General features: G+C 38.6%; 1 protein-coding gene across 2 annotated transcripts in view; it reads right to left on the reverse strand.

The window, feature by feature from the left end:
* Nucleotides 1–12546, reverse strand: part of jam3b (junctional adhesion molecule 3b) — a 94357-nt gene extending 81811 nt beyond the window's left edge. For both annotated transcript variants that reach the window (XM_043676761.1, XM_043676760.1), the window contains exon 1: nucleotides 12384–12546. In XM_043676761.1, coding sequence (XP_043532696.1) covers nucleotides 12384–12531 — 148 coding nt within the window. In that variant the 5' untranslated portion in view covers nucleotides 12532–12546. The remainder of the gene's footprint in view (nucleotides 1–12383) is intronic.
* Between the last annotated feature and the right edge of the window lie 1925 nt (nucleotides 12547–14471).

Here is a 14471-nt window from a genome sequence, read left to right on the forward strand (position 1 = left end):
GAGAGAGAGCGAGCGAGAAAAGATGGAGAGAGAAAAGGTGTTCAGTCATTTACAGATGGTGCCTACGCTCCCAGCAGTCCAGGACTGTCCTCAACAGCACTTTTAATCACTGTAAACAAAAGACGCGGTCAGTGTTGGATACATGTCTTTGATGATATGTTTCTGATGGGACCTTAAGATCTTCCTCAGATAAACTGATTTTTGATCATTGGTATTCGGATAATCGAGGTTCCCTCTACAAAGGCAGTAGGAGGAAACTTAAGAGGGAAATCAGGAGTGCAAAAAGGGGACATGAGATAGCTTTGGCAAATAGAATTAAGGAGAATCCAAAGGGTTTTTACAAATACATTAAAGGACAAAAGGATAACTAAAGAGAGAATAGGAGTCCCTCAAAGATCAGCAAGGTTGCCTTTGTGTGAAGCCGCAGAAAATAGGATATACATATATTTGGAAAGGCAAGTATGATTAGGGATAGTCAACATGATTTTGGGAGTGGGAAATCATGTCTCTCAAACTTGACTGAGTTTTTGATGAGGGCAGAGCAGTAGAGGTGATCCATGTGGACTTCAGGAAGGTGTTCGACAAGGTTCCCCATGGGAGGCTGGTTAGCAAGGTTAGATCTCATGAAATATAGGAAGAACTAGCCATTTGGATACAGAAACTGGCTCAAAAAGGTAGAAGACAGAGGGTGGTGGTCAAGGGTTGTTTTTTCAGACTGGAGGACTGTGACCAGTGGAGTCCCACAAGGATCGATGTTGGGTCCACTACTTTTCGTCATTTATATAAATGATTTGGATGTGAGCATAATAGATATAGTTAGTAAGTTTGCAGATGACACCTAAATTGGAGGTGTGGTGAGCAGCGAACAGGATTACCTCCGATTACAGCGGGATCTTGACTTGATGAGCCAATGGGATGAGAAATGGCAGATGGAGTTTAATTCAGATAAACGTGAGGTGCTGCATTTTGAGAAAGTGGTAAAGTCCTTAGTGGTAAAGTCCTAGGGAGTGTTGCTGAACAACGTGACCTTGGAGTGCATAGCTCCTTGAAAATGGAGTCAGAGGTAGATAGGATAGTGAAGGCGGCATTTGGTATTCTTTCCTTTATTGGTCAGAGTATTGAGTACAGGAGTTGGGAGGTCATGTTGCGGCTGCACAGGACATTGGTTAGGCCACTTTTGAAATATTTAGGGTGTAGGTTTGCTCATTGAGCTGTAGGTTCGATATCCAGACGTTTCATTACCTGGCTAGGTAACATCGTCAGTGGTGACCTCCAAGTGAAGCGAAGCTGTTGTCTCCTGCTTTCTATTTATATCTTTCTCCTGGATGGGGTTCCTGGGGTTTGTGGTGATGTCATTTCCTGTTCATTTTCTGAGAGGTTCATAGATGGCATCTAGATCTATGTGTTTGTTTATGGCATTGTGGTTGGAGTGCCAGGCCTCTAGGAATTCTCTGGCATGTCTTTGCTTAGCCTGTCCCAGGATAGATGTGTTGTCCCAGTCGAAATTGTGTTTTTTTTCATCTGTGTGTAGGGCTACGAGGGAGACAGGGTCGTGTCTTTTTGTGGTTAGCTGGTGTTCGTGTATCCTTGTGGCTAACTTTCTTCCTGTTTGTCCTACGTAGTGCTTGTGGCAGTCCTTGCATGGAATTTTGTCGAGGACGGTGGTTATGTCCATGGGTTGTACTGGGTCTTTTAAGTTGGTTAATTTTTGTTTGAGAGTGTTGAAATATTGCGTGCAATTTTGGTCTCCTTCCTATCAGAAAGATGTTGCAAAACTTAAAAGGGTTCAGTAAAGAATTACAAGGATGTTGCCAGGTTTGGAGGATTTGAGCTATTGGGAGAGGCTGAATAGGCTGGGGCTGTTTTCTAAGTGTCAGAAGCTGAAGGGTGACCTTTTAGAGGTTTACAAAAGCATGAGGGGCATGGATAGGATAAGCAGACAAAAATCTTTTCAGGAGGCAGGAGGTGGGGGGGGGGGAGGAACAGGGGTAGAGTCCAGAACTGGAAGGCATAGGTTTAGGGTGAGAAGGGAAAGATATAAAAAGAAACCTAAGGGGCAACTTTTCCCTCACAGAGATTGGTACGTATATGGAATGAGCTGCCAGAGGAAGTGGTGAAGGCTAGTACAATTGCAACATTTAAAAAGCGTCTGGATGGGTATACGAATAAGAAGAGTTTGGAGGGATATGGGGTGGGTGCTGGCAGGTGCGACTAAGTTGGGCTTGGATATCTGGTCGGCATGGAAGGGTTGGACCGCAAGGTTTGTTTCCATGCTGTACATCTCTGACTCTATGACTCTGCATCTCAACAACAAGGATTCAGTCTTCCACTGAGCATATGGCCAACCTGTAACAGAATACAAAGGAACCTCTATTATCCGGCATTTGACTAACTGAATTTCAGATTATCCGAACAAGATCCCAAGGTCCCAAAGCTTGGCAATGTTATCTGGCATTCGATTAACCGATCGAAATACTCCCTGCCCGTGTCCTTCAGATAATTGAGGTTCCTCTGTACAGACATGACACAACGTGGCCACCTGGTGTATAACTGGCACCTCAAAAGTTCACCTGACTGCAATTGCCAAAACTCTTGCCAAATCATGAAGCACTAGTTAGGGAACTTGACATTAAAACAGTGATGATAGCTTCTGCTCTATCTCGCCATTCTTCTTACTCGGCTGGGCTCACTTCCTTCATCAAGTTGTTCATTTTTCTTTTGAACCCTTCCACGAGAACTCATTTATCAAATAATAGGCAATGGCAAACTCTTAAGAATTTCTCTCTTCAGTCTAAGTGTGTATAAAATGACTTTTCTCAGCTCCAAAGTTTTAAAAATTACACAACATTGCAAAAACAGTTTTGTGATTGACAAATATTCCAAGTTCTAGATGCTGATGCAAACATGCACCATTCATTACCAAGTAACATTTTAGATCAAACACTGGATGCACTTTTCACAAAATAATATGAAGTAAAATGCATATTTAGGTCTTGATGTAACCAACATAAGTGCTTTCATGACAAAGATGGTTGTTTACTGAGTTTTACAATCTGACATCTTCGTTTTCTACCACAAATTTCCACCGAGAAAATGGAAAGCAACAATTCATCATACAAATCAAAGCTGCATCAATATTTATTTCAAAGGATTCTGAATTAGTAATTAAAATATTCTGTTCAGTTTGTTTCAATATCTAGTTTTTCATTAATTATATATCATTTGTATTATTAAATCCCACTAATTAATTTCAATACCTAATGCTATTTCAATTTCTACCGAGACCAACTGCCTCTTCACTCAGTTTCAAAAGAGCATCACGCCTGTTTCCACAAGAAACCTTAAATCAACTGAACCAATTTCAACTGGTTATAGATAATTTACTTTCCCAATAAAATGCATACAATTTGTGCAATTTTCATAAAGGAACAATTTCCTTTTCCCTTGGTTACTTTAATAAAATGAGAAAAGATTATATTTGTAAGTCTATGAAATGTTGATAAAGGATAGTTTTATCAATAATCAGAATTGCACAATTTACTTGAAGCAGTAAAACAAATGTTATGCTAATTAAGTTAATCAGAAGGGGCCTGAAGCAAAACATACTTATCTAACTAGTTATACTCAGCAAGTATCACTTTTAATTTTTAAACAAGCTCAGTAGAATAAAGGCACCAGGAAAATGTAATGTAACTGAAGCTTCTACATATGTACAAGGTCAAGAAAACTTGCACTGAATAAAATGGAACTTGTTTGGCTACGCTGTTAAAACTTGGCTTGTTTTTCTTATTTTGGAAGCAAATAAGTCAAAAAGTGTCTCATTTCTGCAACAAGCTCAAGAGTACGTGATGCGATTTCAAATTTTATTAAATGCAACCCAGCTCTCAACTTATTCCAAATGCCAAATACAAAACACAATATAACCACTTTTGGAACTGAACCAAAACACTCACTTGTCATGACAACACTAAAAATGTCAAACGATTTCAAGGCTATTTCATTTTAGCCTAGTCCAAAGAATTCCCCAGAGAAGGACTTTTTTCAGTTGGGCGGTTTTATCACAATTGCCTTACAAGGGGTGCAATTGTGGTATATCAACCTCAAATCAAAACCACCAAGTAATGCCATAACCTAAATTATTGCCTAGTTGTTCCTTAGGAAGCTTCAACATAAATTCATGGGCACATGACATTTGGTAGAACAGCCATTTTACTGATAACTTCACATCAGACAACTTGAACGCAGCAGCAGCAGACAGCTCGTACTGGGTTTTCACAAATAGGGGTAGAGAACTGAAAGCTCTTACCTACAATCATCAGTGTTGAACCATATGAAAAAATATATTTCTATATTCCACCTTGGTCATTTGCAATCTTGACCCCATTTCTAACCTCTGAGTTAATATCATGCCAAATGTGCCATAATTATATCAATGTTTCTTTAACTACACAAGTTGAATATCTCAGTATTAATCTATCACGATTGAAAACAAGAAAACCAAAATGCTCAGTGAACCAAAGTATCTGGTCATTGAGTTTATGGCCGTCAGGTTCCCTGCTAAAAGAAGTCAGCATCACTTATAAGTGAAGCAAATTTCCTTTCTATTAAGACAGAAATTTCTTAGGCTTTAACAGATTCTCCAGTCTTTATGATCAGAGAATGGGATGCTTGGGGCCACAAATAGGTTAAGTTCAGAAAAGACCCTTACCAGTAGAAGTACAGTGTTTAAGCTTGTGAAAATCTTCAGGGTAACAAAGTTATCAAATATTAAGTATTAATATTTCAGGTTCAGTGACCCTTCCTCAGAACTGAATTTCTCTCCACAGATGTCACCAGACCTGCTAAGCCTTAACAGCAACTTCTATTTTTGTTTCTGATTTCCAGCATCTGCAGTTTTTTTGGTCTTTAAAAAGTATTAAATGGCTTAGCAATTCAAGTAAATAGGGATGAAAAAAACCCTGTATTTTTTCTTAGAGTTTAGTGATTAAAGGCTAGTGATTTAGTCTGCCCGTTTGATTCTGCGCAAAACAGAGAATCATATGAAATGACGTACAAAATATCACTGAAATGAACACTTGCAACCTTGTAGTTCAGAAACGTAGGGTTCTGGCTTCCAATCAGTAATTTGCTGACTTTAGGTGGTTCAAATCACCCCCAGATCCCAGATTCTAGACCCTGGACTTATTTAGCGAATGAGAAAGGAAGTGTTTCGGGGTAAAGTAATCGCTGCATTCATTTATATACGAAAAGGTAAGTGTCATACAAGAAATAACAGCAAATGCAATAAAACAGTAAAATTAACACAGTTATACAGAGGACAGTAATTAAATACATTAAACACTATTAGAACCTAAACAGCAGTTTTAATCACAGAAATTTAATCAGGCTTCCTGCCCTTCGTGCATGGGGTTCCGTCACCACCCACCTTCCCCTCCCTGCTAGTTAGGTCGGAAACTTTGGGGTCTCAGGAGTTTCAGCTCACCATTGAGGAGAACACAATTTTAAAATGCGTCCGGCTGCTGAGGTTCTGATTGTTGGTTCTCTTGGCTCAGAACAAGCGTGTGTCTGAAAGCTTTTGTTCAGACAGCACTTGGTTGGCATCATCCCTCTCAGATGTCCTTTGTTCAGAGGACGCCCTTGGTTTGGCTTCCCAATTCAGCCTCTGTTCTTGGATCCAAAGCTGTTTGTTAGGACTGGAGGCCTGTAGGGAAGCAGTTTGTGCAGAAGCTGGTTGTTGAAAAAAAGGTTCTCACCTCAGGTCATACCAGGACAAGCAGTTATGTAGACTGCCAGCTCCCTTATCTCCCCTCAAATCTGTAGTGTCCACAGTGTTTCTGCTATTTCCTTCTGAAGTCAACTGGCTTCCTGATAGTTAAACATACGTGTGAATAGATTTTGATTGAAGATGAATGTTCAGTATCTGTATAGGCTCCATATCGTCTGTGCTGGGTGCGAGGTATAAAAATCGAGTGTTAGGTTTGGTTGATTGTTCTTTTAGAGTGGAGGTGTGAATTGGAATTCCAGACTGAACAACAATCCTGGACAAAAATCACTGACTCTGTTTGCTGCAGCCTAAGCTCAGAATTTTGTCCAGTGTCTTAGATATTAGAAAACTGCCCAGTATTTTAGATGATGGGGATTTTTGCTCAATTCTACAGGAAGAAATTTTAAAATGAAGATAGGAGTGGTACTTCCCTTTAGTTGTGTGCCTGTCAAAGATATTGCTGGGAAAATAAAAGTTGAATCTTTGTTTCTGATGTTTAGGATACATCTTTCTATATTGCAGTATTGCTATATGAAAGCTATTGTTTTATAATAAATAGGTTAAAAATATATTGAATATAATCAGTGAGGCTCAGTGACCCATGGTATCACAGAAAACAAAAGTGGCCCATTCAGTCCATCAACCCTGCTCTGCCATTTAACATAATCATGACTGATCCTCTAACTCAACATCATAATCTTATCTATTGCCGATCCAATGTCATACTTTTCAATGAAGTTGTCCAGTCGATCACAATTCATGTCATATCTTTAAAAAAGTTTCTTTTGTTTAGAGTTTGTGCAATTTGGAGCATGTCCTTTTTTTCTAACCCAATGAAGAATTCTACCACACTATGGTCACATTTTCCTTAAGGACATCTCACAACAAGATTGATTAATCAATTAACTCTTCCACTGCACAGAATCAAATCTAGGATGGCCTGCTCTTAGTTGGTATGTCAATGTACTTTCTAAAAAAAACCTTGTACACATTCCAGCAAAGTATATGCTACAGTTTTATTGCTAATCATGTTTGCCCAGTCTTTGTGTGGATCAAAATAATCCATGATTTCTGTAGCATTCTTTATGCATGCATCTCTAATGTCCTTTTTAACATTACCCATAAATGTCAGAGCCTGCACAGGTAATTTGATTCAGAGCTTACAGAGTAAGCTCCACTATTCGAATGAAATTATGGATGATCCTTGACTCTGCTTTCCTGCCTTTTCCTTATAGCTCTTGATTGCCTTACTAAATGAAAATTTATCCATCTCAGCCTGGAATATACTGAACACCCCAACCTCCACAGGTCTCTGCAATAAAGCATTCCACAGACTGACTATCCACTGGGATAAGAGGTTCTCTCTCTTAAAATTGATGGCCGCTTCCTCGCAGAAAACACCTAGGTTTCCCTTCAGAGTGTGGAACCAATCTCTCAGCATCGAGGCTGTCAAGACCTCTAAGAATCTTGTGTGTGTCAATAAGGTCATTTCTCATTCTTCTAAATTCCTGTGAGTACAAGCCTGCTAAAGTGCATAACCTCATACGTTCTCCCATCATATTCCATTCACCAAATTTTTGCCCACTTACTTAAACTGTTTACAGCCCTTGATATATTAATGGCATCTCAATGCTTGCCTTAACACATAATTCTGTGTCATTGACAAACTCTACTATGGTAGAGTTTCCCTTACCCAAGTTATTAATGTAGATTGTAAATAATTGTGGATCCAACACAGATACCTGTAGTACTGCACTAGTTACATACTGAAAATGCACTCCTTATCCCAACTTAGAGTCATAGAGACATACAGCATGGAAACAGACCCTTCGGTCCAACCCATCCATGCCGACCAGATATCCCAACCCAATCTAGTCCTACCTGCCAGCACCCGGCCCATATCCCTCCAAACCCTTCATATACCCATCCAAATGCCTTTTAAATGTTGCAATTGTACTAGCCTTTATCACTTCCTCTGGCAGCGCATTCCATCCATGTACCACCCTCTGCGTGAAAATGTTGCCCCTTAGGTCTCTTTTATATCTTTGCCCTCTCACCCTAAGCCTATGTCCTCTAGTTCTGGATTCCCCGACCCCAGGGAAAAGACTTTGCCTATTTATCCTATCCATGCCCCTCAATTTTGTAAACCTCTATAAGGTCACCCCTCAGTCTCCAATACTCCAGGGAAAACAGCCCCAGCCTGTTCAGCCTCTCCCTATAGCTCAAATCCTCCAACCCTGGCAACATCCTTGTAAATTTTTTCTGAACCATTTCAAGTTTCACAACACTTTCCAAAAGGAAGGAGACCAGAATTGCATGCAATATTCCAACAGTGGCCTAACCAATGTCCTGTACAGCCACAACATGACTTCCCAGATCCTGTACTCAATATTGTGACCAATAAAAGAAAGCATACCAAATGCCTTCTTCACTATCTTATCTACCCTCGACTCCACTTTCAAGGAGCTATGAACCTGCACTCCAAGGTCTCTTTGTTCAGCAACACTCTCTAGGACCTTACCATTAAGTTTATAAGTCGTGCCAAGATTTGCTTTCCCAAAATGCAGCACCTCGCATTTATCTGAATTAAACTATCTGCCACTTCTCAGCCCACTGGCCCATCATATATTATAACTAAAAGAAACAGACTATTTTAACAGTCTTGAGACATGTTATTATCCAAAAGGGAAGATTCATATTTTTAGGAATTTGTGTAATGAAATGAGGTAGGTAGTGTTTGTTCTCTGTTTATTGCTGAAGGTTTATTGCTGAAGTCTCTAGGTAGGTGTATAGTGCATAGATCTATCAAGTTCTGCATTTCTTACTTTTGTCCAAGCTATTATTGACCAAAACAAAACCTGGTTTGTTGGAGGAGTTAGCAGCGTGATTGCTGTTTTCCACTAGGAACAAAGACTTCTTGTTCTAAAGAAACTCTAAATCAGACTTAAAACTAGCCTTGTTAAAATATTGAAGCTATGCACAATTTCTCTGTATCCTGCATTGTGAAGAAAGATTCTTGCCAGTCACAAAGTGGTGAAATCTTAATAGCAAACAGTTAATGACCGCTTAGTTTGTTAAGTTCAGTTTCACCTCCTCTCCATCTCACAAAAACACAAATATTTTAACTCATGGCATGATATTACCAGCATTGCCAAGTTCAGAAACTGTCTCAGCAGTACATGCAAAAATGAAAAGATGACTACTTTCAGCATGGGATATTTTGTACTTTTGTACAGAAAATAAAATAAATAATCAGATAACAAACATACTTTAAGTAATTAAATAATTTTGCTTGAATGATATTCTTACCTGGAGTTTTTCTTTAATTAGCAGTGTAATTTTAGTTATATGCTTTTTGATTCAACAAACTTAATTCTAGAATGTTAGATTTCCTCTTGTCCAATCTTAGCATCAATGTAATTTCATTATGGAACATAGCAGCTTTTTGGAGGTGGGCAGGGGGGTTTATTGGAGAGAGAATTATGATAAATGTTCTTATATAAAAGCAGGGACAGTATTATTTTACAATTACAAATGACTAGAATTAGTATTTCACACAAATATGAACTAAACACACTGTGTCATGCAAGGCATTTGAACAGTGCAACTACATGAGTTCACAAGCCAGACAGAAAATTAGCAGGATTGTCTACCTGCCAGAGAATGATCTCATGGCCCAATTACTTTTGACAACATCTAAGAACCATGCATAAATATAAGTGTGACAAATTCTCGGCAAAAAACACAGGCATGATGAATTTGCTCTAAATATGCGAGAAGAGTACAAGAGTTCTCCTTTACTGTGAGCCTGAAAATGAGAATCTAAAAGAAGGGCATGTTGCCAAGGTGGTATACCAGTTTGGCAAAAGTATAACTTCACATTACTTTTCAAGGGAGTAGCATGGTGGCTCAATGGTTAGCACTGCTGCCTCACAGCGCCAAGGACCCGGGTTCGATTCTTGCCTCGGTTGACTGTGTGTGTGGAATTTGCACATTCTCCCCATGTCTTCGTGGGTTTCCTCTGGATGATCCAGTTTCCTCCCACAATCCAAAGATGTGCAGATCAGGTGAACTGGCCACGCTAAATTTCCCATAGTGTTACGTGCATTAGTCAGGGGTAAATATATGGTAAGGTAATGGATCTGGGTGGGTTAATCTTCAGAGGGTCAGTGTGGACATGTTGAGCCAAGGGGCCTGTTTCCATACTGGAGGGAATCTAATCTAATCTCTCTCTCTTCAAAAGGGTAAACAACTCCACAAAGCAGTGAACAGCCTAAAGATATTGTGCCAGCCCATTCTTGTAATATCTATGAACATGTATCAAGATCGAGAAACATCAGCCATTTTACCAGATCATTATCGTTTGATCACATTAAAGGGAAATAAAAGCAATCCTGAAAGCTAGTTTTACACTGCAAGTTCTTAAATAGTGAAAAGCTACAGTAACTCTGTATAGGCATTAAAATGACAAATGCAAATTTCAACCAATATACTTCAAACTCAAAGTCCCCAAGAAAATAACAGAACTTTTGTTCCACCAGACAGAGACCAAATACATTGCATCAGCAGGATGAAAGAATACCACGTAAAAACCCAAAGAACTGCAGATACTGGAAATCAGAAACAAAAACAGAAATGGGTGGAAAAGCTAGTGGGTCTGGCAGCATCTATGAAGAGAAATCAGAGTTAATGTTTGGGTCCAGAGACCCAACTCTGATCTTTCTCTGTAGATGCTGCCAGACCTGCTGAGCTTTTCAAGCAAATTCTACTTTTGTTTTTAAGAGTATACAAATCTGGGTGAACAGACTAAATAGAAAAGGTTAAGGTAATGTTAGGTTCATAATAAAACAAGCAGAACACAAAACGTAGGAAAGAATTGAATGAGTAAATAAATGATTGACAAAATGTTAGCACTAAAAGATTACCAGTTAACATAAAAGGAAAGCCTTTTAAAATAGCCAGACTGAAACCACAATCAAAGGAAGGCTAGTCACCAACCCTTTTTCTGGTGTTGTAGGATTCTCATTCCTTGTACAATATAGTCACACATGATTTTTGTTTGATATCGTTAGGTACAAATCTTGTGCAGAATAAAATTCACTTTACAATAATCTCAAAATGCATTTGAGTATGCATTAGTATAACTAGCAAAATCAATTTAAATATTAAGATAGCAGATCCTGTGCACTTTTTAACTGTTGCAAGAGGGCTCTGTCACTATTTGTAGCCAGATATTTGCGCTATTGCCAACTTATGCAAGCATGCTATTCCATTAAGATGAAAGAAGTTAAGCTATCTGCCCTGCTAGAGCTCAAATTTGGGCCAATAATTACCACATTAATGTTACCCATACTAGCAATTATTCATAGTTTATTATGAAAAAAAAGCAATAGAGAATGGAACTGAATATTACAATCAAAAGCATCTCCAGTACATTCTTTGTACTATAGTACAATCTCCATACATCACCAAATCATCCATACTGCACATTTTTTAAATAAAACCTACACTGTTTCATGAATGACATTTAGTTTTTCTTTACCTTGATGAAACAAAGTTTATTAGTTATGCTACTACACAATACTTTTAGATCGACGCACATATCTTCATCCACAGCAGTCACACAGTACGTTACTGTAACAATACTGGAAGGGGGGGGATAATCAAAAATATACAAAATGTAGGAAACGTACTGCTTGGAAGGCAGCGTCTTTTAAAGTGAGAGAATTGGTTAACACTGCGCATTGGTAACCACTCAACAACGATCTTCTGAAGTGTATTCGCTACGCAGATGCTTTCTGATTGAAGCTTTCGTGAACTTTTTGTTCCAGTTTCACTTACGACATTTGTGAAAGAAATGCGGCTCTGGCTAGTGTCCCGCAACCCAAATCAACAGTAAAGTCGCATGTTCATTTACTAGTTTTATTTTTATTAAGGACCCCGGAAACAAAAGTTTTTCATTTAAAAAAAAGTAAGCGACCACGGCAAACTCCATTGGCACGTATCCCGAGATTGTAAGATAGACATCGCATCAGGCGAGGATTCAAACCCGCAGCAAAAGTCGGTGAATGCGGATTCTGAAATCTAATGTTATTAGTCTCTTTTAAAATAAAGTGAATGAGCCACAGGAGAGGTAGCGAGTTACTTTATGCACAAAGCCCAGCTGGAATCAGACAATTTTAGCAACTCAGTTATCGTGGTGGAAGACATCCAATCGTGTATCTCCATAAACAACACAACACGTCCATTTAATTAGAAATAAAGTAGTTTTGTGACAGAACCAAATAAGTAGCAACCTCTGCTTAAACTCAACTTCCAGCATTTAAACCATGCTTTGCTCCAACAACAGGATTCTAAGTAAACTTGTTCCTTGGAGAACAGTTGTTTTCTCAAAAGATATGTTACTCATAAAGTATCGTATTAGAAACAGTTGAAGTACTTTAAACCGGGAAACGAAAACCTGTTGAAGCGCAAACTAACGGACAGAGAAATTTGTACCTGGCTCCCCAGTACCGTAAAATAGAATGGGGGAAAAAAAACACACACAATACTTTAAAATACAGTCAAACCCTGACAAAACCACAAGATATTATTAGCTCGTCCAGTGCCTGTTACTTACTCTCTGCCAGGAGGAGAAAAAGCCAAAAAATCATCGACGCCTGACACCCTCCCGCCATCTTGAAAGCCGCTGCTCGGGCGACGAGTGCGCCTGCGTGGTGATTGCAGCCCGGCCACAACGATGCAGTTACCCTGAGTGACAGCACCATGGCAACAGGGAACCATGGCAACAGAACACGAAGAGGAGAGGGGAGGATGTTTAATGGTTCCAATGGATGGATGCTGTCACTCCGTAAAGCAGGTAAGGGCAGGCAGCATCAGTCAGGGTAATCTGGAGCCGTTTTTGATGTCGACACCCAAAGCTAAATTCTTAACTGGGATTTTTTTAAACAGTTCTTCACCAAATTTCCTGCAAGTTTTGTGTCCCTTTAAATCAGGGGGTTGGAAGCATTTTCTATTTGTTTTGAATTAAGCATGAATAGTAGATGTCAGCATTTTAAAAACAAACAATGTTCCAATAATAAATCATATTTATAATGTTAATAAACTATTGAATATTCATGTCAGCACATTCTGTTTCCACCTCTGGTGACGTCAGCTCCTGTCTCAGCTCATCTGTTGCTGAAACCCTCAGTCATGTTTTTGTTACCTCATCCTTGACTGTTCTGCTATACTTCTGGCTGGTGTGCCACATTTTACAATTTGTTAGCTTGAAATCATCTTATGGTCTGCTGTTTTACCTTGCGGAAAGTCCCAGTCCTCCATTAATACGGTACCTGCTGACCGACACTGGTTGCCTGTCAAGCAACATCTTGGTTTTAAACTTCTCATCCTCATTTCCAAATCCCTCCTAGCCCTCATTCCTCCCAATCTTTTCAATCACCTCTAGATCTACAACTGAGCTGTCTGTACGCTTCTAATTCTGGCTGTGTGTATACTCCAAATTTTAAAAGCTCCAATATTATTGGCAATGTCTTTTGATGACAAGAGTCCAACCTCTGGAACACATTCCTTGTACCTCGCCTTTCACTTTTAAGATGTCTTTTCTCCTTTATGATATATTTCTTTAATCAAATTTTTGGTTCACTTGAATTAATGTTTCTTTCTGTATTTAATTGTAATACTTTATTTAAAATACGTGGTTGGTCAGCTGAGTTGGTTGGATTGCTGGTTTGTAATGCAGAATGAAGCTAACAACACACATTCAATTTCTGCACCAGCTGAGGGTCACCACAAGACCACCCAACTTCTTAACCTCATCTCTCATCTTTGGGCATGGTGACCCTCACATTAATCTGAATACCAGTCATTTTTCTCTAATGAGAGAGCAGCTTATTGCCCCCTGGAACCATGGCAACTTTACTTTTTTTAAATGCTCCTGTAAATGCCTCAGGTGGTTTAAAACATTGAAGGTGTTGTATAATTATGTGTTTTGTCACTGTAAAATAAACATTGAAAGGAAAACTAATAAATTAAGTTTACTTAATTATTAGTTCCCTGTGTTCATGAAGCACATTAATTAATATTTCTTAATTCATAATGATAAATGTCACTAATAGAAGAAATTAACATAAGATTAGGAAAAACAACTACATTATTTATACATTCAAAACTTTGGAAGGAACAGGGTGAATAGATAATATTGCAGCTTCAAGTTTAACATGCTTGTTTCATTGCTGCTGAAAATTCATTAAAATGCTATTAATGCTCATAAGTAATATATCAACACCATAAAACACAAATAAGTATGTAGAATACAGGTAAAAAAAATTGGACTTCTGCACCTAATACTTAGACAACATTAAAAATTGGACTGCAGGCAAGAGTCCAATCGGTGACAATGCTAAGAGGTGACACATGTATGAGGTTTTTAAACTTCGGATGAGAAAATATTTATTGGTAATTGTTTTATTAATAATTTATTTTGTGTAATGTAATGTGGAAAGATTTATGATGTATGATATTTGTGCAGACATGTCTATTCATTCAAATAAGTGCAAATTTCTGTCTGCTGATGTAACCTGCTGGGTTCTATTCCAGCATTTGAATAAATATCAAAAGTTCTGTCGAAATGAAGTAGATTAGTATAAATTAAGTTAGCATGCTAGTAGACCAAGTTTAAGTGAAGTATCTAGAGGAAGTAGAATTA

Source organism: Chiloscyllium plagiosum, chromosome 35 (assembly GCF_004010195.1).
Source record: "Chiloscyllium plagiosum isolate BGI_BamShark_2017 chromosome 35, ASM401019v2, whole genome shotgun sequence".
Classification (NCBI taxonomy): domain Eukaryota; kingdom Metazoa; phylum Chordata; class Chondrichthyes; order Orectolobiformes; family Hemiscylliidae; genus Chiloscyllium; species Chiloscyllium plagiosum.